This window comes from Melanostigma gelatinosum (assembly GCF_949748355.1).
Source record: "Melanostigma gelatinosum genome assembly, chromosome: 15".
Taxonomy (NCBI): domain Eukaryota; kingdom Metazoa; phylum Chordata; class Actinopteri; order Perciformes; family Zoarcidae; genus Melanostigma; species Melanostigma gelatinosum.
Window position 1 is genome coordinate 4,619,499 of NC_136648.1, and position 26,917 is coordinate 4,646,415.

At 42.0% G+C, this 26,917-nt stretch overlaps 1 protein-coding gene across 1 annotated transcript; it reads right to left on the reverse strand.

Annotated features, from left to right (window-relative positions):
- Positions 1-52: 52 nt before the first annotated feature.
- On the reverse strand, positions 53-26,414 carry tesk2 (testis associated actin remodelling kinase 2). The gene is made up of 13 exons (XM_079285425.1): positions 26,057-26,414; positions 22,663-23,111; positions 21,911-22,030; positions 16,997-17,118; positions 14,728-14,776; positions 11,773-11,919; positions 10,705-10,787; positions 9,107-9,191; positions 8,585-8,668; positions 7,709-7,795; positions 6,008-6,146; positions 3,867-4,400; positions 53-3,129 (listed from the first exon to the last, which is right to left on the reverse strand). Exons 2-13 carry the CDS (start codon positions 22,783-22,785, stop codon positions 2,837-2,839), a joined length of 1,866 nt encoding a protein of 621 aa, XP_079141551.1. The 5' UTR covers positions 22,786-23,111; positions 26,057-26,414; the 3' UTR covers positions 53-2,836.
- Positions 26,415-26,917: the final 503 nt, after the last annotated feature.

Here is a 26,917-nt window from a genome sequence, read left to right on the forward strand (position 1 = left end):
AAAACAAAACAATGTATCAAGTTAAATACAAAATAAGGAGATGTGTGTCCTCTCTGGTTACAATCTTTTTGCAACTTGAAAAATGACTTTAAATAATATTTTTGTTCTACAGCAGACACGTTTTTTTCCCGTCTGGATGGACAGAAGATTTTAGAAATAACTTTAAAAATTGCAGTAGGTTTTGTCCATCAACCTCCGGGTTTTATTTTTGAATCATCTTTCAGGAAAACGGACGCTGAGCTCTTGAGACACGAGAGAGAAACAGGTTTGAAGTTGTTATTCGATCAGCAAAAACATCTCAATCTGTATTCATCAAAGCAGGTAACAAACTTATACAAAAAGGTAAGACGTTAATGTTTTCTCATAAATATCAAATTAGATCCTTTATACTGTAAAATACATTGGTTGCATAGAAAAGTAGTGACGAGTAGTTCAGAGATGTTATCGCTGTACAAGTGCATCCTAGCGCCAACTGAAGGGGTCACACAGGTCAGCACAGACCAACTGGCTCAACATGATACCAAAAGTAGAGAATGTCATGAGACCACCAGTTCAACCAAATGTTAGCCCACGAGGGAGTGTGATGCTGTGACAGTTAGCTCCTGTTTGGGGATAAATTTACTGTTAATTAAAAGAAAATATACATTGAAATTGAAGTAACATCCTGCCACTACAAGCTTTACCATCTTTTCAGGGGGGAAAGTGCAGGAACATTGACTTAGAACTAATCATTTGTACAGAACAACCCTCTTTCTTTCAAACACTACGAAGCTCAGCTCTCCGTCTGATTACAGACGCTCGGGAACATCTGAACGGAAAGAAGTTAAAGAGCAGGTCGTGCCGTTTCCCTAAAATCTAAATATTATTCTGTGAGACTGACTCATCTGCTGCTTTTTAGGTACAATTATAAGTTTCTTTTGAGTTTATAGGGAAGTGAAGTTCACTGTGTTTTCCTTTAAGACGCCAGGGTAGAGATGGAATTAAGTTTGAGGGATTCTACAGAAATTATTACTCCAACAAATGTTCACCAAGTGAAATTTTGACTTGCGCGCGACAGTATAAATCGAGGTATAGCTGCATACACTGCGTAGTCAAACGTCTCCTCATTGCAGCAGCTTTCTGGTCGACTGATAACCAAACATCTGTAAAGACGTCGCTTGTTTCACAACACTGTTTCAGGACATATTTGTAGGACTTTGACGCAGTGAACAGACTTCTTGTTTTGTGCAATAAGATTGATTTCCCATCTTCAGGGAACACATTGGCTGTGGCCAAATAGTGTCTTTTTTTTTGATTTGGAAGGTTCTCAAATACATGAAAATACATCTCCCCCTGCTTCAAGGAATGAGTTCTTAGCCGGTAAGCCAAAGCACGGACAGAGACAACGTCCTGTGAGGAGCTGCCGGCAGCTACAGTCGCATTTCTTCATCGACAGATGTTTCCTTTCTTATCTCCTCCAGCATAGGGTAGGTTTTATTGGTTTTTATAAATTTTATAGGTTTGACTTTAAAGCTAGCCGATGCTACTTTATCAGAACAGCAGCCCCTGTGGCCATATGTGGTAACTACAGCATGATGGCTGTGGTTATTCCTCAGGATTGTTAGACGAGAGGTGCATCCTGGCCCTTGGAGACTGTATTTGTGACACGAATAGTGTGAGTTGCACTTCACAGTGAGTCGACAAAGTGACAACATCTAAAGTTTGCTAATACTAGCCACCATAAGCTACTGGTCACCAGACCAAGTGAGGCTTTAGCGGCTAAATCCCAGAGTGCATTGAAGCCAGACAGGGTGAGTTTTACCGTTTATGAATTCAACTCTTCATTTGTCGGAGAAATATTGTGTTATTTTGTCTTTCAAAAGTTACATCTTGCTTTAAACTTCTTTCACTAATATTTCCCTTTATTCTCATTCTGTGTTAATAGAGCTGCAAGACGGGATTGTTTTGAAAACGTGTGGTGAGTTCAAGTAAACTCTGACATCTGAGATTTGAAAGTTGGCTTTCGAGAAGCAAAAAACTTTACCAGGGCTTTTTAAATTTGTACAATATTCATGTTTGCCTACATTGCGTGTTCTGGATTTAATGTCTCGACAACACCGCTTGTGAATGCTCTGCTTTGACGGATGAATGCTGTTTATCGCGCATCTGACCAAACAAAAAACGCCACTATGTCAACGAGTTGAAATCCTGAACTAAAACCATCTCCTCTCGAAATTCACTGTCTCATTTAGCTCCCTGTGAATCCGTTGGAGGAGACTTGGTGTGAAACATAGAAACATCTGTCTGAGTGTTGTTGTTCAGGCTCCCAGTTATTATAAAGCGCCTCATTTTCTCGTCTGAATTCCGTCTGATTAATCAGATTTGATTTCTTATGAACATTTGTCTAACAAAGAACACAGAGGGAAAGTATCAAAACACAAGCTTTGATTTTTAAACACAGACACAACGGATCTCCATACACAAGACGCATAATATACGAAACCTTTAAAAGAAAACAAATCTACATCATCTCACAATATTAAATATAAACAACCTTTTCAAAAAAAGAATCTCTGTGCCGAGTGTCCATTGTGTTGATAAAAGCAGGCTCGTCTTTGTGCTAAATGGAGACTTGTTCTGTTCAACGTCTTTGAAAGTTAGTTATTTATCTCCATCAGGTGTGCTTTTATGAATCAACATGAAACATTCACTTGAAAGATAAAAATATTTTTTGTCTTTTTCCAAATTTTTTGAAATGTGTCAGGTCTCCATGTCCTCCTTCCAAAGTTAAAAGTCTCCGTCTCTTGTCCAAATGCACCACCTCCACCATGTGTGTGTGTGTGGAGTTACATGTGCGTTACATGGGGCAGGGGTCGGTCCTCTCTCGTTCCTCCTCTTCCTCCAGGAAGCTGGAGCAGTCCATCGCCTCTCCACTGTTTCTCTCAATGCCGGGGACCATCGGAGACCAGCTCTCCCCAAACTCCTCCTTTTCCTCCTTCCTCTCCTCCACCTCTCCGTCCTCCTCCCCTCCTTGCTGCCTGCAGTAAGGTGGGATCTCAACCACGACGTATTTCTTTGCCCAGCCACTCACCACCGCTTTCTGCAGGACGTCATTTCCCGCCAGGATTGCGTCCGACCTGGAGTTGATTCCTGAGGAGAGGAAACGAGAGAAAAGAGAAAAACAGTGACGACACAAAGGGAACCATTATTATCTAATTTAATGATCAAGTTGAAAAGAATCTGTGGCTTAGTTTCTGCAACTGCTTCCCACTTGTACCAACTGCCAAAAGCCACGTTTATACATAACCAACAACCATGAATGAGGGCCATAAAAACAATATATATCTGTAAAATAAGAAAATAAATGAAGAAATATAAAGTACATTTTAAAATGTGAAAATATATTCATATATAAATAAAAGCAGAAAAATAAGTATTTCAATTTATTTTATTTCACATTTATTTCTGTATATATTTATTTTTATACTTTAATATATATATATAGCAAATAAATTTGTCTATTTTCATTTGTTTATGTTTATGTAATTATTTTATAATTGTATTCCTTTATTTTTCCTTATTATTCTAAAAACGTATGAAGTTTATAATTTTATTTATTTATCTTTACATTTTTTTATAAACTTATATATTATACTTTTATGTATTTCCACATGTAGTTTACACATTTTCAAAAACGTAATCCTCTTTATATTTCCACATTTCATTTATTTTTCTTATATAGATATTTCGTGGGTCTATGTTTCTAAATGCTAAATAATGTTGCATTGCTGTTACACGTTTTAAGCTCTTTGCACGTGTCAAAAAAAGCTTATTTTTTTTAACATTTTAATGTCAAATGCAAAAAGGACATCTCCCGGACAACTCACCTAGCAGCGTTGTGGCGAGCTGGCTGGAGTTACAGGTAACAGAACCGTTGTTGTTGCTGCTGACATCAGCAGCGAGGGGGAAGGCCTCAGAGCGGGGCAGCTGGGGGCACACCGGTAGAGAGTGACACTGTCTCCCTGGCAGCTGCCGCCAGTAGTAAGACGCCCCCTGTTGGGATCCTCCGGGTCCATGAGCAGACGGCTGGGGACTGAACACGCTCCCCGGAGGCGAGTGGAGGTCAAACACCAGCGAGAAGACAGACTTGCTGGGCACATCGAAAAACTTTATCTTGCCCCCACACAGGTCCTCTCGGGCGGTGAATGGGTTGATCTTGTGGGCTGTGGAGGCCCTCTGAGCAATGGGAGGGTTGTAGTAAGGGTCCTGGACGTTGACTTTTCTCCCTGGTTTACATGAGAAGATGTCCGACTGGCTGCGGCTGAGCCAGATGTTTCGTCGGGGGCGTGGGGATTTTGGAGGGATTTTATCATCCTGGAAACCGAGAGAGTTCAGTCGCTTGAAGCCCTGGATCTTCTCACCTTGAAGAGACAGATGAGTTTTGTGATGCTTTTTTTGCGTAACAGTTACATAAAACTTTAACATTTGACAGTCAAGTTCACGAATTTTAATTCTAGAGGTGGATACTCCATTTTTTGAGAGAAATAGACCATCACATCTTGTTGCTGGTGCTCTGACAGTATAATAGGTAATCTAATAACACCACTAGGTGGCAATACAGGCTAAATCCTGTGCAGACAACAACGAGTTCCTTAAATCCGTTCTTCAAATGTTTCCAAACAGAAATCTCCACTGAATTATAGTTGGATCTTAAGATTCTCATAAACTTTAATTCGTGCAGCAGGGAAAACGGTGAAATGGAGTCTCAGTTTGCAGCGATTGATCATCACCACATTATTAAGAAAGAGATTGTTCATATGCACAAAAATCCTTAGTTTGTAAAAATCAGTTGTTCCCAAAGTTGTGACATATAAACCAATGAGCGGACCATGAAAGCGTCTCATTTTAATCTCCTCTCACGTCTCATTTAGTGCTGCACTCCTGTTAGATTGTGTGTCTCATTTATGCCAGGAAATATCTGAGAGAATTACTCATGTGACTCACGAGGGCCAAAAAAAAAGACCAAAATGTTTGTCTAAAAAGTCGTTACGCAACAGAAATGTTTCCTACTACGAGTGCGATGCTGGTTTTGAGGAAATGGTGATGTTATCAGGTAAACAGCGCGAAGGAGCTGGAGGAGGGGAGCAGAACAAAGATCCAGGCCATGTTTCCCACATAATAAGATACAAGATATATGACTGATGCCAACCGACTGTAAATCTAACTGTTGTTAGACTGAACTACACCAGAAGTGTCACTTCTATAAACCTGTGACGTCATATGTTCGTGCTCTCCTTCTTCAAGAACTGAGGAAAAGTAGCCGTTTGGCTCGTCCAAACAAAAACATGACATTACTGCCTCCTGGACGGTCAGACATGCAGGCGGCGATACGCTGGACCAAATTAGAAGTGAAACCTGGGCCCTGCGTGGATCAAGTATCTCAAAATAGGCATCTAAAATCGCAGAGCGGTTCTCCTCCTAAGTCGTGGTGAAGTTTATATTCTCAGCAACCAAAGACTTCTTTCAAGTGCGACACAGTTAAACGTTGGAACAGATTTCATTTGAATCACTTACTGCGGTGCAAAGAACAGGGAAAAAGAGCTCTTACTCTGCTGACTCGTTCATTATCTGACTGAAAAGGAAGTGAAGTTTAAAGCTTGAACAAACCCGGCTGTGGGGTTGGGCGAGGACGACAGTGTAAAGCGTTTGCTTGTAACCGACTGAAACAAACATGGAATCAACAGCGTGCTTTGCAGGAAGAACCGGTATCGACACGGACGGGGTGACAAGGGAAACATTGATCAGCTGATCGGCGGACTAGATAAGAGGACGAGCAGAGCCTGGAGGGGAAAGGCTACAGAGGCCAGGAGGAGGATGGGAAATAGGTTTCTGTTGCCTTCATTGGATGACAGGATGGTACCCATACAGGAAGTTGCAGGTGTCTTGTAAACAAAAGGAGGTGACTTATATTGACTGTAAAGCTGAAATGACCAAATCACAGAGTGAGAAGTCACGCAGCGACCGTTACCTTTGGACGCGGTCTTCTTGTCGTTGTCCCCGCTGAGCGAGTCGCACTCGTGCTCCATCTCTTCAACTTTGAGGCCCGCGACAACGCCCTCGAGGTGCCTGACGATGTCTGGGAAGGAAGGACGCAGTTTAGGGTCCATCTAGGGGAAGAAAAAACACAAGAGAGACGGAGAAGGATGAGATTTATATTCAGTAACATGGTGCAGAAGACGGGATTGATTGCACTCATCAGATTATTATCAGGGGAAAGCAAAACGTGCACCAACAAGCTCACTTTCCATTTAAAAAGGTGCTGCAAGTCATACTTAAAAACATTAATAAAATATTACCATGTTTATTATACAACATTATAACAATAAACATAAAGAAACAAGACCAGAGCCGACGCCTCTACAAGCATTTGCATTTTATTTTACAAGTTGTGCTTTCCAGGAAATCTCTAACTATATTTTTTAATGGCACAAAGGGAGATTGTTTTATGGCTTTTATTACTTTACTCTGAAAACATGCAGTTTCTCACCCTAAAGTTACTACAAGGAACTTTTAACTGGTTAAGAAACAGTCAAAATGTCAAACTGTTGCCTCTGTATGACCTACAGAAGTAAACGAGACCATCAGTGAGCATATTGGCTGTTTCTACACAGTTATTCTGTCATTGGGTCCGATCCCAAGCCAAGAGCAGAGCTCCCCCCCCCGCTGGGAGCCAACGCCACACTGCTGAGGTTGCCGTATTGCTGGGCCCGCTGGAGGGAAGGGATGCCCAGGAGAACCAGAACCAGGACCGTCAGACCCTGCTGCAGTAACATGAGGTTTTCTAAAAGGACTCGATAACGCCATCGCTTTCGCAAATCAAGACAAGAGGAAATCTCCTGGCAGTAGCTTTAACATGGCAAGATGTTACATCGAGCGTCTTTGTTGAAAATATTTAAAAGTGAGGAAGATGCAAAGAAAACCGATGGACTGAAGTTGAAGATGAAAAGGGGGGAAGCAAAACAAAATAGGCAGGAATAAGAAGAAGTAGATCGACAGTTTGGAAGGGGAACGGGTATAAGAGGGAGAAAAAACAAGACGGGGGGGAGGGGGGGGGGACATAAATGTGGCTGAAGATGAAGTCAGCTGATTAATTAATTAAGAAAATTAAAGAATGGGGTGCTGGGGTGCCCTGGAAAAGAAAAAAGACTTGGAGGATAAAAGCGAGACAACAGAGGGAGCCAATACAGGCTCGCTCAGCAGGGGGCTCCAAAACCGTTAATGCCCTCGGCCTCTGTGGGTTGTAATTAAAAAACACAATTACAGTCCAGTGATTAGGATGTGAGCAAAACCAAACTGAGGAAATAAGAAATTGTATTTGCTTTGGTTCGATGTAGTTAATCTCCTCCTCATCTCAGTAGTTACTTCATTTTAACAAATAAATGACTGTAGAGAAAAGCAGAGTCTGCCAAGTAACTGATCAAAGCTTTTAGTCAACAGAAGACCCCCCGGGTAGGGAACTAAATCAGATAATCAGATTGCCCCTCTATTTCTGAACAACGGAATAATAGTTACTTAAGAAATTAAAAATAAAACAGTGGGAATCCTAAGAAACAACAACAAAGACAAGCCGTTTGGGAAAGGTCTGTCTCCCGACACAGACACAAGTGTCGGGAGACTGAAATGTCTTCGTTGCGAGAGACTGAGACAGATGAGTGTGTGGTGGACTCACATTGCAGCAGTTGAAGGCCAGCTGGAGGAAGTCATGTGGACAGTCTCCAACCATGTGCTGGAACGTGTGATAGTCCAGGCCGAAGTTCTGCTCAGGGAAGACAGAGCGACGGAGAGATTCATGAAACAGGAAATTCGCATTTACTGTTCTGAAAGTGGGATGAAGACAGAGATCGACAGAGCTTCATCAGATGTTTGACAGACTGCAGCTCTTCTGCCAAAACCAGCTTCATGTCAAACTAATCCCTGGGACAGGCTGCTGCCGACTGCCACGTTTGCGGTTTGGCTCCGACATTTCGAACACCACCGTGTGGAGATAAATGTGCCTGCGGGTTTCCAAAAGCTCAGTTTCATATTTTTACAATATTTTGTAAAATAATGAATAAATATGCATAAAAAAAACCTGCAAAGATAGCTGCAGCTGATTTGAGGTAAACGGCCGAATCCCGATATCAATATTTGAAAACAACGATTCTTATTTTGAAATGATTACACAATAAAGAAAACATATTAATCTTATATTCTGCAAACAAACAACCTAAATGTTACACACTGGCCTTTTAAATCTGCCTCTTATCCAATAACCCACATCTGTTTAAGATAATGTATCAACATGTTGGATAAGGATCCCTTAAAGTTAGTTATTAAATAATTGTGAGTATAAAAACATGCTGAGGACATTTTACACTCTAAAAACAAACTCCTCTCTGGTGAATGACATTTACACAAACATCACTAAATAATATACGACACAAGATATCATTGGTATAAACAGGGTGAGCATCATGGGACGGCAACAGATCAACCTGTGCACAAAGCGAACAGGCAGGCGGAGTGATACGCGGTGGAAAACAGGTGAAAGTAGAGGAGCGCTCACCTCCGTGCGGGGAAGGAAGTCGGGGTCAGCCTGGACCCTTGCAATGACCTCACACAGGATTATCCCAAAGGAGAACACATCGGTCTGAGAACAGAGAGACACACGTTAAGACATGCAAACATGCTCCTCGTTGGTTTCATAACTGGCAAACTGGTTTATTATAAAGTAAAAAACATGTGAAGCTCCAAATTAAGCTACAAATGTACCAAACTCTCTGAGCTCCCCGTCTGAAATAACAGCTCTCTGAGCTCCACAATATCACAGAAATTCCAAGATCAGTAAAAACGTATGATCCATTTCCCCTGTTTGTTTAAATTTAATTAAAACTCATCGAATATAATCATACTTGAGTTTAAGAGATAAAATAAAGTAGAACTTTATTCATCCCGAAGGAAATTCTTGTGCCAGCGATTGATCAAAGACGACAGAAGATTGTTCTTTAAAATACTAAAATAGTTATTTCCACATCATCTCCGTTTGTACCGCAACGTGCTACTCGAGGTTAGAGGTTCGTGACTTTACCTTCTCGTCGTAGGGTTCATTTCTCAGGACCTCTGGAGCCATCCAAAAAGGAGAACCAACCACCGACAGTTTCTCTACTTCAGCACTACACACACACACACACACATCACGGACAACATGTTAATGTATTTGGTACATTATAATGAGGAAGACATTTGTGTCAGATAAACCTTCAGAGGCTCTGAGGCATTTCGTGGGAGTGTGTGAAGTCATGTCTTCAAAATGTCTCTGCAACATGAATAAGAACAACCTGCGAGATAAGGAGCCAATAAGCTCACTGTGTCCCCGGATGTTTCACTCTAAAGTAAATCCAGTAGCTTTTGCTCCGTTTAGATTGAGATACGGTGAAGTCGACCAGAGTTTTCACCTCAAATGTTTTGTCATGTCCTTCTCTGGCAAACCCCAAACCTTCTCAATTAACACACTAGATTTACCGCATCGGCGTTTTACGGCTCCGGGAGAAGGAACAGCTCGGCCAACAGACAACCCAAAAACATAACGCCTCCGGCCTCCGCTGTCGCCTGCCTGTAGCTACATTACATCTGCATTATTCACACATGTTCATACACATGCACAGATACATAAATGCTCAGCTGTCTGAGTCACGTCAACTCTGTTCCTGAAGATGTTTTAGAAAACAATGGTCTCTCCTTCATTGTGCTTCTGCAGCAGTACGCTAACACAACCCTGCACTGATGGTATCCTCCTGTTATCAAAACACTGAAGTTAGGAATGTGATCTGTACGGCCTACTGGTAATGTCAGTGCCAGACACGCACGCGTTAATAAATAACCCTTTGCTGGTATGAGGAGGAGGAACACGCTCAAGTCAGTTGCAAATAGCTAGAGCAGGGAAAACAGAATTTGGACATTTTCTCTTTTTTTGCCCCAGATGTTATACGGCATAGCTTGTCAATGAGAAGATTAACTCCTGGAGTAAAACGAGGGGCAGTACATCCCAACAAACTGCCCAGTCACACATCAAGCAGACATAGAACAACTCTATTGGAGTCGTGTTTCACCACCTAGAAGAAGTCGAATATTCCTCTTTTATGGGCTTTAAGTGCTGAATGCTCGGCTTGCTTCTTCAGCCACTCGCAGGCTAGCTGCCCGTTTACCGTCTGGTGATTGGCAGGTCGTTTGTGGGTTTGTGTATAACTCATGGACCGACAGGAGTGAATGAGAGTAGCTTGAGACTCAACTGCGTAATTGTAACAGTAAAAACCAAAACAGCTAATTTCTCACTTCACATTCATCAGATTCAATGTGAACATCGAAAGTAGTAGAATAATGAATTAGTAAGGCTTACTATAAAACAAATGAGCTTCCAAAATTGTTATTTTGTCATTGAAAGTATTTTATTTAACTTTTATTTAGTATATTTATTAATTTGTCTACATCTATCTAATAATTATTATCCATTCATTTTATTTGCTTATTTATTACCGTTCCAATCTCAAAATATAATCCTCTGTGATCATACATGGCTATAATTCTATATCTTTAGATATAAATGTAAAGGAGCATTGACACAACTATACACTGGCCGTATGATCGTCTTTCGACCAATAAGAATGAGAGAAACGGAGAACGTCTTACGGATTGGTGGGGATCTTTTCTGCGAGGCCAAAGTCTCCCACCACTGCCGTGTAGCCGTTGTCCTCGCATTTGATCAGGCAGTTCTGTGAATACAACGAAAGCGTCGTCATTATTTTCTCATGTTTCGTTGAGGAAGTTGTGACACAGAATGATTAGAAGAAAAAGAAATTGTGGGACAACAATTTGAGTCAAAACCTCCACTTCCTGATTGAATCTAGGGCCTTTTTTTCCCTTCTCATTGTCTGTCGATTATAAAATAGGAAATAACAGAACATAAATATGCACAGCTATGAAGTTCGGACTCTTCCTCCTTCTCTAAAACGGAACTATCTGTGAATCTACAGTTACTGTAGATAATCAGAACACAGTATGATCTCCAGAACATGGCATAAAGTTACACTTGGAAGAAGAGAATGCCTGAAACAAGTACATTACATTAAAGAGAATATATAAAAAGAGTGGAATTTGCTTCGTCTGTTGAGCTTCACGACTGAGATACGAGTCATAAACAAATGGGCTTTGTATTAATTTGAGGAACTATAATCTGCTCTGACCGCATCATTTTTATTTTTTATTCTTAGCTTGGACAGGCAATGGATACGAGTTAACGGCAGAGTGAATGCTGCCCCCGCTCCCTGCCAGCATGGCTCCGGGTCAAGTTGGAAAACTAGAAGCTGTCTGGTACAGATTATCACATCGGACTGTGACACTGTGTTCTTTACGGAGAGGTTATCGGGTGTAGGAGTAAAAGAGATGCGTGCGTCAGGACACCTCACACCTCTAACATTTGTATCTGACATCCAAGACGAGTCTTGTGTTCACAGATTGCTGCATTATCCTGGGACCAAACACAGATATTGCACTGTGAGCTGTCAAAAGCACTAATAATGAATATATACTGTACAGTACTTTGCAGAGATACTAGGCCACCTGCATCTACTGGAGATGTTGTAAAAATACAAATCTACAGGAAATGCTAATGTGTTGTACTGAGGCCACGAGAAGGCCTGCAGTTCTATTTGGAGCTACGGTTTCTCCTCTCGACAGCCAATTATCCGTCCAGCTAACCTTGGAGGTGAGGTCCCGGTGGAATATGCCTTTGGAGTGCAAGTAGGACAAACCGCTGGCGATCTCGGAGCCCAGTTTCACCCTCGTGGGCCAACTCAGGTGTTTGTTGCTGTCCAGAAGCTGCTCCAGGTTTCCACCGTTGATGTACTGGAGGAAGACAAAGAGACACACAGGTAAATAAGAAAGGTAAATATGAATACAACGTTGTATTATATTAGGCACAATGTGCTTGTTTGGCTGCATAAAGCCATCGTATTAGCGAGGTGGGGGGGAGATGCTGGTGTATCAAGCAATAGGCTGAATAAAATCTGGCTGGCAGCTTGTTCAACTGGCTCGCAGAACTGCTAGTTTCCCACGTGCATGAATGTGGACCGGCTGAAGATTGGGCCAGCCAAGAGGACAAATCAGCTCAGTGGGTTTGAAAGTGTCCGGGGTCCTTCACTCTGCCCGTCGGCTTTGATCCAGAATTACTTGTCTGACCTTGCTGCTCGCTTGCAGACACACAGACGCACTAATCCCATGTCACATATCACGCACAACAGTGGTTAACTCGACAGAGGATTAGGACATAAGGATTGCAGGATGAGGATTACAGTATTTGTCCAACAAATTCCTCATTTCTCAACATCTGTCGTCTGCCTGGTTGAGAGGGGAAACCTCCACTGGAGAGACAATCAAAGCTCAGACGAATCCAACTTCCTCCCTTCATCATCTCGTTTGAGATCCAGACAGCAGCACCCATTTTATTCTCACGCTCTCAGAATATGCTGCGAGGCCAAAGTGTGCCTGATCCAACATGCCAATCACACGGTTTAGAGAAAGAGTGCACCTGCTGTGTCAACTGAAAGTAACTGAATGGGAGTAAAGTTGCATTAAAAAAAAAAAAAAGCCTCTTATTCGGGCACGGTATTTTTCCTGGAATTTGCGTTATCCTATTTGCCGAGTTACCGATATACCACAGTAATTACTTGACAAAGCACATGCTTGAGCCATGTATGGGCCTCGCCATGATCGTGTTCAACCTAGATTGCCCAGGAAATGAGAAACACACTGTTTCAGGAAATCGTTCTGCTACACACCGTCTGTGTTTCAGGTTTTAAAAAGAAAACCTGGAAATACTCAAACACAAAGATCCTTGTTTGCTGGGAGCAGCTTCAAACAGCAGCATGTAATCCTGCCAAGGGTCATGAACTACCATCAACCCAGATTATGCTCGCAGGAGCCTTTCCTATGAAGTGCATTGGAGTGAGCGAGGCTTGGTGCTCAGTGGCGAGTGTCTCGACGTAGCTTCAGGCCATGCCGTAACTTAATTCTCCATTTCCTCTGAGCACGGCCTCATAGTGGGGGTCAGGGAACAAAACAGCATGAGCCTGCTACCGGGGTCAGAGACTTCAGCGTGATCCTGGCACAACACAACAGGATCCGTTGACCCTGCAGCAGGAAAACAAGACCTACCGCAGTGTGCGTGTATGTATATGTATACGTCTAACAACGCTTGGATTCAATTTGCAACTGCAGTATAGGAAGAAAAATGTGCGTGTGTGTGTGTATTCGGCACTTTAAGATGTGTTCTGTTCCTGCAGAAAGTTGGTGTTTGTCTTTGTTTGTCAGAGCTACAATAAGAGCATTCACTGAGCAAAGCGACAGTATAATCACGGACATGTGCGAGCGCCTGGAAGCATTTCTAACAGTGTATGCTTTCTTCAGAGTGCGATGAATCGAATGTTTTGTACCATCTGTCCACAGTTGCGTGTATTTGCAGCACAAACGTGTTTACAGTTACTGTAAACTGTCGTGAATGTGTGTTTTTGTGCACCGATACGTGAACGACCACGGGACATAAAACATCGTCCCACGGCTCCGGACATCACGCTTCGTTGAATTATCTGTGAATTATTTCCTCCATTCGAGCTAGAGTGGGTACTGTAGAAACACTTGTGAAAAAACACCCATCAAAGTGGTCAAAAACTCAAAAAATGTCAAAACAGTTGCTGATTCATTTACATTAATTGCATAATTGTTTCATCTTAACCCGAAATTCTTCTTTATTTTAGAGAAATTGTGTGCATCATTTAGCAACGCTTCCTATGTCATGGTACCCTGCTAATGGTTCTAAATATGAATTGAAGAATCTTTTTAGACTTCTGCGTTTGTCAGACTAGTGATTTTCTATTTTAACGGTGGTCTTGAGAAGTTGTATTAATCCCACAGGAGTTATTGCGTAAACACCGACAGAAGCTCAGTGCAATATCGACGCAAAAGCCGACACAAATATCTTCTTTTACATCCTGTCAGAGTGCATCTGCTTCACATTGGCTCAGTGTATTTTTAGAGCAGAAAATCTAAAGACAACCAAAACTAATTCAAGGAGCAACTCGCGACCACAGGAATGCCATATTAACCCTTCAAAACCGACGGTTTCAGGTTACATTTGTACCTCCCATTTCTCTCCCAAAACAGGAGAAATACGCCCGACTCTTTCACGAAGGAGATAAATGTATCAACTGCTCATCGAGCATTTTGCCTGACGAATGATTATCACAAACACACAGTTGTCTGTCCCTCTCTCACACAAACAGGTTGAATATAGTCTAGGTGCGGTGAGAAAATACATGTAACATCGAGCTTTTCTGAAGAATTTTATCTGCTGCTTGAATCACAATTATCTCTCCCGCTTCCTCTCACACACACACACCCTAAGTGTTACACTTAGGAACATTAAGTTCTTTCGGTTTTCCACAATTACAGACTAGCGTGCTTCTCTGTTGTGCTCATGATGACGTGATGTTCACCCGAAAATAGTACGAACATAAACAAACACGTGGGTGTCTCAGTTCACAAGAAGCATTGGAACATAGCGTACCAGTGCGCTACACCTTTCATTAGTCGGGACACTTTGATCTCCCCGATTGTATGTCTGTAACAAAGCTGTGATGTGAAATGGTGTTTTCCTACCTCGGTCAGAGCGTGAAGCTGGCCCTCGTGGACACACACTCCCTTGAACCTGCAAAACCACAGAAGACATGCAGGATTAAGGTCTCATAACGCCATGATTTGATCTTTGAGATAACACAGGGACATTTGTTAGACTTTGACAGGAAGCAATTAAATCAAGAGCATCGAGGCGGTCTCACTTATCTTCTCAGTACCGGTACATCGCGCGTTTGGTTTCTCTCAGCTCAAGCCCTTGGCTCTACATGTAAATGAGTCATGTAAATGAAAATAATATGGAGATATCGAACCATAACACTTGCATGACCCTCTGTCCAGTGAGTAAACAGAGAAAGCAGGAAGAGTAGTTGAGAAAAGATCAAGATTCCGGCGGGCAAGACCAGACAAGTGATTACTGCCAGACTGTCTGTTATCAGGGGGATAATAACAGCGCCGTTGCTTCACCTGCATCCCATCCGTTCCTCCCTAAAGCAAGCCTATCAATTTCTACCGTCTTAATAAACACAAGCGGAATCTTCCACAATGCTCCTTTGCTTGTGTGCGTTTCACACTGACGCATTGGATGCCACTGTATCAGAGAAAAGCCTTGTTTTGAGCTTCATGACAAAGCTTTTGTTAAAACTATTTTTGATGCATTTTAAGCCCAAGAGGTTGGAAAATATCCTAAAGCCAAAAAAGGGCCGTGCACCCCTTTAACTAAAGCGAAACAATGTGTGTGAGCAGAGCCACTTTGTTGACGAGCAGCGTTGAAGGCCTCGTAATTCTCCAGGCAATGAAAAGGTTGACTTTGTGGGTCCTTGTTGGGTTTTTAGCTAACAATGACCCCCTTAGTGTCTGCTCATTAACACAGACACACTCGCACAATCCACTTGGCTCAACAAAGATGGCATTGTAAAAGATACTGTGTGTGTGTATGCACAAGTACACACACACACACACACACACACACACACACACACACACACACACACACACACACACACACACATGTATGTGCGTGTTAATAAACACACACTCTCCCACACAGGAGCCCAGAGCAGAATGTGAGCTGGTCAGAACGTGTTTACTACAAAAAGGCAAACAGTGATACTATTCTGGAGTGCTGAAGTCATTTGAATTATCATTGCTATAAACTTTTATTTAGTCTACAGACTTTTCCTTTTCCTGTCATAAATTGAGAGGCAAGGTCCATTTATTTGTGTGGCACCTTTGAAATGCAGAGGCAGTTTAAAATGTTTTACATGAGAGGAAGAAGTGCAATAAAAAAAAAAAAAAAGATAAAATACATTCAAAATAAGTTTCCCTAAATTCAATAAAGGACACAAAATTCAGTGGAGACACTAGACAAAAGCCCCAGGACAACAGGGGGATTCCTCTTCTAAATGTGAGAGAGTTAAAGTGAAGGGCGCCTTTAAGATCATCAGGAAGTTGGTTCCATCTGTTCTCAGCTTCGTAGATAAAAGCAGTTTCACTGTTTGTGGCATTGACAAAAGCCTCGAGACATACTTGTTCTCAGTGGCCTTTGGTTGCTCTTAGCGGTTTTGAAGCTTCAGCATTTAAAATAACTTATTTCTTCATTTAAATTGCTCTGACAAGTTTGTGCACACTCGCGGTTCACTTGTACTTGCGAAGCACTTTGTTCAACTCTGGTTGTTTTTAAACTTGCTATTTAAATAAAGTCTAATATTGTGACTGGTCAGCTCACAGAAATATGTGTTCATATTATGCAGCTACCACCATAAAAACTGCTGGCTGTTGATGGAACCCGAAAGCTTCAGGGACCACAGAGTGAGGCGTACGGGGCTTACACACTGTCATGCTTTGCTCATTTATTTTGGCCAATCGTTGACTGGAAATCCCTAAAAAAATGAACCTGAATGTTCAGAGCTTTGTCCTCTTCACTTGTCACAGAAGAAGGTCCTCCTCGCCTTTTTGCCTCCAGGCAGCTGCTGCAGCAGCAGCTCTAACAGGAGCTGGCAGTTAATAGGCTCCGAGTTTGACACAGTTTCTAGCCAACCCCAAAGGAAACGGGTCACAACCACAGACTCATGAGCCAGTGAGAGAGGCAGACACTCATATAATATCACACAAAGCGTCAGGTGTTAAAAGAAATGACTAATATAATGAGTAACGTCATTTGTGTGGAAATATTGGGGATTTTCTCTCAGATTTATTATTAGCCTTAAAATGAGCCTCGTGTAAATGTATTCATACCAACATTTTTAGTAAGCCTCTTGGATACGATGAGTTTGTCAGTTATTCAGTTACCAACCTGAGTATGTGCGGATGGGAGAGCCGGTTCATTAGCTGGACCTCCCTCAACATGTTCGCTCTGTTGCTGCTGAGCTTGTTCATCTTCAGAGCCATCACTTGGTCTGAAGCCCGATGACGTACCTGTAAAACAGTCAAATGATGTCACATTTCAAATAAAGTCAAGTGCAACAGAACAAAGGGCTGAATCCCAATACCTGCGCTATGTTAACTATATTCTGGTGGCTGCAAAAAATCAACACACATTAAAACACCGCTTTTCTATTACGGTCACTTCAGGCTCATGCAGCAGAGAAACAGAGGAAGCAGAAAAGGACGGCAGCTCATAAAAGAGAAGTGAAATGGGGTCAGACTCCGCTGACCAGCCGTGACAAAGTAGACGTGTCAACCCAGAGCTGCACAATCAATTTTGTATTGTTGAGCATTGGGATTGTCGTTTTCCATCTAAATGTTAGATGGGGGTAGCGTCACCATCCATCCATGGGTGGCTGGAGGCAATCCCAGCATGCCTCTGGTGGAAGGCGAGCAAACACTGTCGACAGGTCACGACATGAAGACAACACCGACTTCCTACTGACGTTTCAAACAGTGTACATGTGGCTAAAACAAGAGAAATAAAATGGTTTTGTTTCTCAAATCTTTGAAAAATATTTACATTATTGTTGTGATCACAGTATATTACAAAAAAAAAAAAAGCTAGATGTAAACAATGCCTGGTTGGAGTGAATTCCAAGTATCGACCAGAATCAGCGTTACTGACCAGGTATGAGTCAACATGCCGGGAATTTCTCTCCAGATTCATCTCTCATTGTGCATTCAGAGTGAAAAACAACAAAGCTGAACAACAAACATGAACTTTTAGCTATAATGTATATAGCAGTAGGTCACAGATGATAAAAGCATTTAAAAATAATACATGTGCAAATTAACTGTGTCTATAAGTCAGAATGTTTCATGAAATGCACATAATAATACAGTAGTGCAAAATATTTATTGGAATATACTTTGGAATAAATATTGAATAACTAATGTAACAGGTTGCTATATACATAATGTATCTGGATATGTATAGTATATATGTATGTATAAATGCCAGTTTACAGTATATTCAGTGTACAGCAGCTTATACTGGTATTATGTTAGTAATGCGTTTAAAAGATTAAAGCCAAGAAAACTTGGACAAAATACAAAATAAAGAAACTAGTGCATAGTGTACGTATGTCAATACAAAATGAAATATAAAAACACTCCCAACATGCCTCCTAAATTCCTCCTGACAAACGACAGGCAGTGTTATGTGTTCAAGAGTGAATTTGTAATTCAAAGACGTAAATTTTAAGTAATTCCAAACACACTGCCATTTAACAGGGTGCAAAGCCTCTGAAAGAGCTCTGAACACACTTCATCTCTCTAATCAAGCAAACACGTGCTGTAAATGTTGGCTCCCATGAAAGACGGGGGAGTCCCCATGTTGCACGTCTATTCATTGCCCGCCGATCACTTCACAGCCTTTGAAATAGTAAAGTGACCTGAGCTCTTCACACCGCAGGTCTCAAAAGCACAACAAAGCATTGCATTAATTACCAGGAATTCAGCTTCTTCTGAATACTCTCCTGTGTGTGCAGATAGGAAATATCAACCTGCAAACCGCAGAGAGCAGCGCTCCAAATGACTGAGCTGCTGCAGAGTCTTACTAATGCACTTCCTGACAGCAGAAACATAATCAGACCATGGTGCAGGTTTTAATACAATAGTCTGAAAGGCCTAAATATATACTCCTGCGTCTACAGCAACAAAGAGCCTCTTCAAACATCATCAAGAGCTCCCCCAGTACAGGAAACCATTGGGACGCTTCACAGAAAACAGAGCCGCTTACTGTCACATCACAGCTACGGTTATACAGCAACAGCTCGACTATGTTAAACCACTGAAGACGTGATGTAGGAAAAAAGGGGGGGTGTCAATACTGCTAACATGCACTTGTGACACAGTATGTTTAGTTGTGGAAAACAAAAATAATAATATACGATTAGACACGCGTGTACCGTAACACAAATGGTGGAGCATCATTTGGTTAGCCCGCATTTTTCTTGGGTAATCATTGCAAACAGCTCTCTCACAAGACAGCGGCTCAGACCGGGAAAATCCTGAAAAACCTGCATCTGTGGAAATATGTTGCGCCGAAAAAGGGTGAGAACCACTGTTCTAACAATGGCTGCCTCCATCATCACATCCGGTACGCTGTTGACATGCCGGATGGGCAGTTTCACTTACTTACAGCAGGACTGGACAGTTGGGTCAATATTAGGTATACAGGAGGTGTTAAAATAAAAGGCAATGGACATATCTGTTGCTGTGAAAAGCAAAGTTATCAAATTCCTCCATATATATAGATATATATCTATATATATTGTGTACGCTACTCTCTTCCTCTGCTTGTCTCGTACATGCAGAGACAGAAATCGCTGTGTTTCAAGTTCAAAGGACAGGGGGTCTGGCTAAGAGCCGACGGTCTCCACCACAGGACGGCAGAAACAACAGATGGCCACTCCTCTGAAGGCCTCCTCCCCCACATCCTGGGTCTTTCCTCCTCCTCCTCCTCCTCCTCCTCCTCCTCCTCCTCCGACCCCCCATGCCCCCCCATCTGCATGTATTCCTGATCCCCCTCGTTCTCCTCCTCGCTGTGGCCTCCAACAAATCGTCGCCCCTAATCCTCATCTACTCATCTCCCAGTACTCAAGCCCAAGTTCTTCTTCTTCTTCTCTTCCCCTTGTCTTTCTGACTTGTGGTCTTGCACACTCACCTCTCTAATATCTGAAAATATACCAAATCCCTTTCTCCCTTATCTCCTCTTCTCCCTAGCCAAAGCTCTAGAAAACCTCTACTTCACCTTCTTCTCCAGAATTGCACTCTTTAGATGAAAACATCCCCATTTTTCCATCCCCTTCAACAGTCTTGCCGTGCTCTCCCACATCAGTAGCTTGTCCTCCTCCGGTTCCTCCCTCTCTTAGCCTCAACCTCTGTCACCATTAATTTCACCGCCTTTTTGTTCCCGTCTCCGCCTGTCATCCTCCTCGACTTTAGGCTTTTCATCATTCTGCTCCATTTCCTCTTCTCTCTCGGTTTACCTATGCATTCCTCTCTCTCTCTCTCTCACAGAAACTATTAACGGATATTTCCATTACTCAACTAGAGGGTGAGGTGGTACTTGTAATAAATTGCACACTGGAAGCACGGCCCACGTAGATATGTCGGTTAGCTTGATTATTGTGTCTGAACATCTATTAGAGCCTCAACTGGTTTAGATGGTAAGTGATCCATCCTAGATCTAGAAAAATTAGGTTCTAATACAGTTGTTTACCCTCACTTCTGATTTGAAACAATACTCTTTATACAGTCATGATTCAACTATTAGCCAACATTTTCCTAAATAATAGAACTGCACAGTGCAACATAGCTTTAAACAGACAATTTACAACCTGCATCACACCTCCTAAATATAAATGCATTGTTTTATACAGTTTAATAATGTGTTTTGTAAAGCATGTGTCCGCCAGTGTTTATAGTTATATGAAGTTATGGTTTATAGTCTCGTAGTCTTTTATATGGTCAATATAATATCTATGGAGAGAGGGTCACAGTGTAAGTGGTGTGGCAGACAGTTGTAGACGGTATTCGGGCAACTACTCTTCACCAGGTAACCCATCAAAATACTGAAGCTGAAACGCAGTTTTAAAAACAGCAGCACGACAGCAAAGTGGCCACTGTTTAATCCCAAGCGGCCGGACTTATTTCACTGATACCTGCTGTGAATGTGGACGTCTCTGCAGTTCACTCACTCGCAGCGCTGTGCGTTATGAATCAGCTCCAGTATCTCAGTCCCACAATGGACTGTTTCTGACAGCTGGGGTTACAATAAACAAATGGCTTAATATGGCTGATAAATACCTGATAACTATGCCATGATTTGCTCCAATACATATCTTTAAGGTCAGCCTGGGTCGACCCAACACTCACCAACAGCTGTCAGACACCATCAACATTATGATCAATCAGACCAGGGTTGGTGCCTGAGAGTGAGACGCAATGGAAACTGAATTTCAAACCACTCGACCGATCCAATACAGATCTCCTGTTACATCGATGTACAGTAGAGGGCTTATCAGTGCGCACTGACACCATATTAAAATTCCAATCAACACATTCAGTAGAAGATAGAAGCCATTGTTAATTATAATACATAATTAATAAATACTGCAAAATTAAACAGAGCCTGGCTCAATGACATCCAAAACCTTCTGGGCCATTATTCTTCATTAATCCGATTATTTCCATTCATGTGCGAGAGACCACATACATACTTTACAGAACAAGAGGTCAGTCCTGCATGTACACAGTGGTGTGAGGTCACAACGTCAAAGGCCATGCTTGCTTATTTCAGCTCCTTTGCAAGATGAGTGGTCCTCATCTACATCACTCTGCATCATGCCCTGTTTTCACACAGTTTACGGTGCGGCCTTGTTAATACAACCACCAAGACCAAACAAATGTATCTGCTGATGCTCGATTGGTTGACATCACCAACCAAACAAATAATACCAAACATTACTTGACTGGAGGGGGAGGAAACTAAACAACGGGGTCAATAAGTCTGTGTTTAAGTGATGTCTGTGAAGTAACTGCAGTCTAACTTGACTCAAAAAATCAATCAATCCCAGGGTCAAATGAGTATGTGTCAGACAGAGCGTCTGGCCTATGATAATCCACCCTGGCTGGGTGGGAAGGAGTGAGGCATGGATAGAACATGAGCTCTAAGTACAAAGACTGAAAGTGGCAAAAGATAAAGTCAATCAAGAGAAGGCAAGACAATCAAGGAGAGCCACTGGGATCCCAGAGAACTGTAATCTCTACCCACCTTATAGACATCAGAGAAGAATCCAGAGCCAATCCACTCACAGGTGAAGTCATCAAGGCGCGTCAGACAGGAGAAGGCACTGATGAGGGCTCTGTAGGATGAGGGCCACACCCTGCCCACCTGGAGAAGACGAGAACTGACTGCTATCAACAGGTAAGGATCTTTTATCTGATGCTGAAGGGCCGCTGCTGCAACTTGCTTGTGCAGAAAATTGAGACAGAGGTAGATAATGTTGCCTTTAAGTGGGGCAAGAAGTAGAAGGCCACAAACTAGATGTATCGCACTGATTTTCTCAAACCTCAAAATCTTCCAAGAACATGAATTCTCATGTGTATCTCTACTAAAACTGAATATTTGAACTCAAACATTCAACAGCGCTCGTATTTACTGAAAAATTATTGCCACAGAATATCCAAAAACACAGATTGGAAAGAAATGGTTGAAATGGTTGATGATGATTATTATTAATTGTGCACACAATTATCCTACTGATGGTATAAAAATCAAACAACAATCTTTATCAGAACAACAATAAGTATCCTTTAAGCTCACATAATGCATGACTTGTAGGCCCATAGACCTGATTATTAATATTGTGAGTGTATCAGAACTCAACGAGAAATGTTTCTCTTTCCAAAGCTGGAATGTGGAAACAATAGAATATATATTTAACCCTGTACACTATAAAGTGCTGTATGCTCTGCACATGTGAAATGCGTCCTACTAACAATAAATACAGAAGAGCGACTGACCTGTGACGGCGGGCCCATGCCCATCGCGCCGACCCCTAACCCTCCGAAACCATCTCCGTCCTCGTTGGTGCGTTCGGGTCGCGTAGGAAGCCCAGCGATGGAGTTGCGTTTATTCCGGTCCATGGTGATGTGAAAGACGGTGACACCAGTGAGGGTAATATGGGCCTTTTTCCGTATTGTACCCACATGACAAGAGGACTGGATTGTTTTAAGGGTGCCGCGGGTTCCACGGCAGCACAGACTTCACTCAGTTTGTGTCCTGGGAGAGAATATGTCACACGCATAGACTTCAGTCTAATATTTTGGTTCAGGGCACCCCTGGTGACACACCCTGGCTGGATCCAAGATGTTTCCCACTACTCCAGTTCCTCACTGCTTGTAAGTGGGGAGTCCACCAGGATGAGAGGGATTTCACATGTTTGATGGATGTATTGTGAGCCTTTGGAGACCTAGAGAAAGTAAAGAGAAAACTCAATTTAGCGTCATTTCTGTGGTTTTACATTAAGATCATAATGGTTGGGTTTATTGTTCATAGATTAACAGTTATGTCTAAAAGGATACATCTATTTTGTGAATCCTATTTTCACAGTAAAGAATGGTGTTGAGGCATGACACATGACAGCCACTTTCAAACATCCAACAAAAGCTGCCATGCTGTCATTTATTTAAAATGTTTGGCTATTTAATAGCAGCTGTAGCGGCAGACTGGGCCCTGCATTTCGGACGGATGAGACGAGCCATTATTGCTCAACAGGCCCAAATGTAATGGCTGTAATAGGGGCCGATTGTCCAATTATGGGAGATTAGCCAAGGAATAGCTCAGGTCCTGGACCTTTCTGCCATCCAAAACAAAACCAGCAGGGTACAAAGGGTAACAGGAAAGGGAGCCTGTGGCTAAAGGTCTCTACACTCCCAAACAATGTGGCTTTCATATCGATGTTTTAAGAACACTTTACTCCAGAGTGAGATCTCAAGCTTGGAAAGATTTCTTTCCAACACTTTGAAAGAAAGGTGGAGTAAAACTCAACGCTGGTGAGTAACACTGGATGTAAACAAAACTTCAGTTTATTTACGAGAGAACTCCACAGAGCACCTGTTATGATTGGCAGAAAATGAAGTGGCAACTCTTTTGATAATCAATCAATTAATCATTGAAGTTATTGTTGGAGGAAGAATGCAGAACATTTCTTCGTGCCAGCCGATTAATGGGAGGTTTTCTGCTTTTCACTGATGTCCATTGTTGTAAGTTGAACAATTGTTGGTTGAACAGAAGACGTCACTTTGGGAGACAGGAACTTTTTAACGAACTTTTCCTTTGTGGTTGAACGATTCCTTCAAGCACTTGTGTCCCACAAAGAGCTCATGCATATCGTAAAAAAAAGGTAATGGAGTTCACACTAACACTTTTAATAAACATAGCCTGCCATCGTCTACTCTGAGATTCATGCCCCCCCCCCCCCCCCCACGCAGCAATAACACATCGCAGTCATATAAATCAGATGTAATCAATTTACAATGTGTACACAAGACACAACCGGACTCGTTCAGTAAAACGTATTCCAGTAAATGGGAAGGAACAGTGGCAGATTGGAAAGGAATGTTCTGAAGCGACCTACATTCAACCACAGCAGGAACACTCAGAGTCAATGTTAGACCAGGAAGAGGTCTCTTAAGATCCGACACTAAAAACAGCTTTAAGATGACACGGACAGATTCTGCCTTGGTCCGTTAGCGTTACGTCACAGACCCTCGACGAGAGAGTTTCTGCAGATCTCGTGGACAACTTCTGACGTCATTCTCTGGCCCAGCCACATCCTTAAAAGGCTATTCATCATCCTCTATCTTTTATACTCCTCAATGACACTTCATTTTGTGAGTTGTTGAAGTCGTACGGCAGGAATAAAAGTGCCAGTGCCAAGAAAAATGCAAAACCACAAGTGCCCGCCGCGAGGCTATTCTTTCTCATTCGCCATCCAAGAGCGAGAACGGAGACACACGTGTAGTCCGAGTAGATCAGCAAGTAAGATATAAATTCACTGTTCAGCTAGAAGCCACAGAGAAGAGCTTGTGTGCCCACACTCACCTACATCAGCGGTCAAAGCCACCAATTCTGAGTAAACAAACTTCCTACGCTCACGAGAATGTCAGTCACGCAAAATGATGCAAACTGCTAAATATGCTGAACTCTACAAGATACTGTGGGCAGGTACAAAAATATCTATCTCGTTCAGGGTGATCTTCCAAACCGAGAGCAGTATACTGAGAAGACATTCTGACACACACTCCTGCAGTAAACATTCAAAAGAGACATCAGTCCATCAACTACAAGAAAAACTACCCGAGCCACATTCTACAAAACAACTTCATACCATTTAGAAATAAGATCACATCACACAGTCCTGGCAAATAGAGCAATATGATAGAACTGTACTGTAGGAAATCGTCTTGATGTAAGTGATTAGAAAAGAAAATTGACAAGCCACCAGCGTGCAATACTATATTTGTTTCTAAACTACAGCCTGCTGCCTTCACATTCAAAGGGAAAGGATTTATGACACCACAGCAAAGGGACTCAGCATGGAAAAGGGAGGAATTTTAAAAGCTTTTTTTGGTCTGTAAAATGTGGCTTGTTGCTGCTCCGAAACAGATGGGACATCTCCACAGCACCCTCGGGCCAAATGTTTCTAACAGTAGTTTTTTTTGGGACTGAACACTATCCAGCTGTGTCCCGGCGGATTACAGACTAATAGAAAATGTCAGCAATAAATCAAAAACGTAAGTGATGTTATAATGATAGGTTGCAGGAAGGGTTAAAGTGTCTCTGGAGTGCAAGAGGAATTAAATGGGCGCGTGTGAGAGACAGTTATTTTAGTGTGCGTGTGTGTGTGTGTGTGTACCTGCATCACAAACGAAGAAAACAAGAAGAAATCACACTGATTTAAATAAGACAACATCTACTGATGCACTGTTCTTGGAGTAACTGTATGGATCCTAGTATACAGCTGAGAGGTCACTGGTTCACTAAAACACTAAAAAAAAAGCAATCTTTGTCAAGTAAATGAGCAAGGTCACATTCAACTAAATAGAAGCCTCTTATTGGACCACAGTCTATTGTGTTGAACTGCAACGACATACGAGCCGCCGCATACCTGTCATTCTCAGGGTTTAAAGTAATGAAGGAGTCCATGGGGCGGAACAGAAACTTGCCCATTATCTTGATCCCACGGACAGCTAATGAGTCAGTGCTGCCAAAACAGCTCTGATACAACAAGTCATATTAAGTAGAGGTGCTTAGATGAGTAAAAAGAGCTGGATCAACGCCAGAGAGACAATGTAAACAAACCAAAACAGTCAATGTTGTCTGGAGCTCCTTGATAAAGTTGAGCTCACTTACCTGATGTTACTTCATGGAGATGTTTACAGCAGTTGAAGCTGGGTGCCATGCCTTTCTCGTGTAGCATTTATCACAAACGAGAAGCGAAACCCTTCGAAACAGAACAGCTGACTGTGGCTAGTTTGTCAACAAAACTCGAAGCTAAGCCAAGAGCTAACAAACATTAGCCTGATCCACCAAACACACAACATAAAAACAGGAAGTTTTTCGTCGCCAGCGGTAAAAGAAGTCCCCAATTCCCCAAAAGGTTGAATGCTCAAAGTGATGTCGAAGTCTGCTTGTCGTCCTTGTTGCCACAAAAGAGCAAAGTACGATGTTTGTTGCACCGCCCGGGATAGTATTTCAAGCCGATTGTTGCTGTTTGACAGCTCCGTCGTCTCTCTTCGCTCTTCACCCGAGTGACTCCCACTTGACCACGCCCACATTTGATTGGCAGGGTAAATCAACCAATCAATGGTCAGGCGCTTATGTGCATGTGTGCGCGCGTGTTAAAACACTCAAACACTCAAGTAACGGAATAAAAAATAACAAAATGCAGTACGTGTCTAAAGCACGTACGTGTCTAAAGCAATGCAAACATTTTAATAAAACATTACATTAAAAAATAAATAAAATCTTTGCACTACTGTTTAGTTCGTTAATTTAATATTATTATATTTCATTGTATATATTGTGCATTTTTATGCTCAATATTTTTATTTTTACTCTGTTACTTTGATTGCTTACCTGTATCACAATGCTGCTGTAGCAAACAAATCTCCCCTTGCAAGATTAATAAAGTATCTATCTATCTATATCTATCTAAAAACAAAAAAATTAAATTCCAGCAAAGAATATTTCAGGGACACGGGAAGTAGAATC

Coding starts and splice junctions, on each gene's coding strand:
- tesk2 (XM_079285425.1), bottom strand. CDS start 22,785: ATGGACCGGAATAAACGCAACTCCATCGCTGGGCTTCCTACGCGACCC. Junction 14,777..16,996: donor TCCCATCCGCACATACTCAG/GTTGGTAACTGA, acceptor GTGGTTTTGCAG/GTTCAAGGGAGTGTGTGTCC. Junction 3,130..3,866: donor GCTCGCCACAACGCTGCTAG/GTGAGTTGTCCG, acceptor TCCTCTCCTCAG/GAATCAACTCCAGGTCGGAC.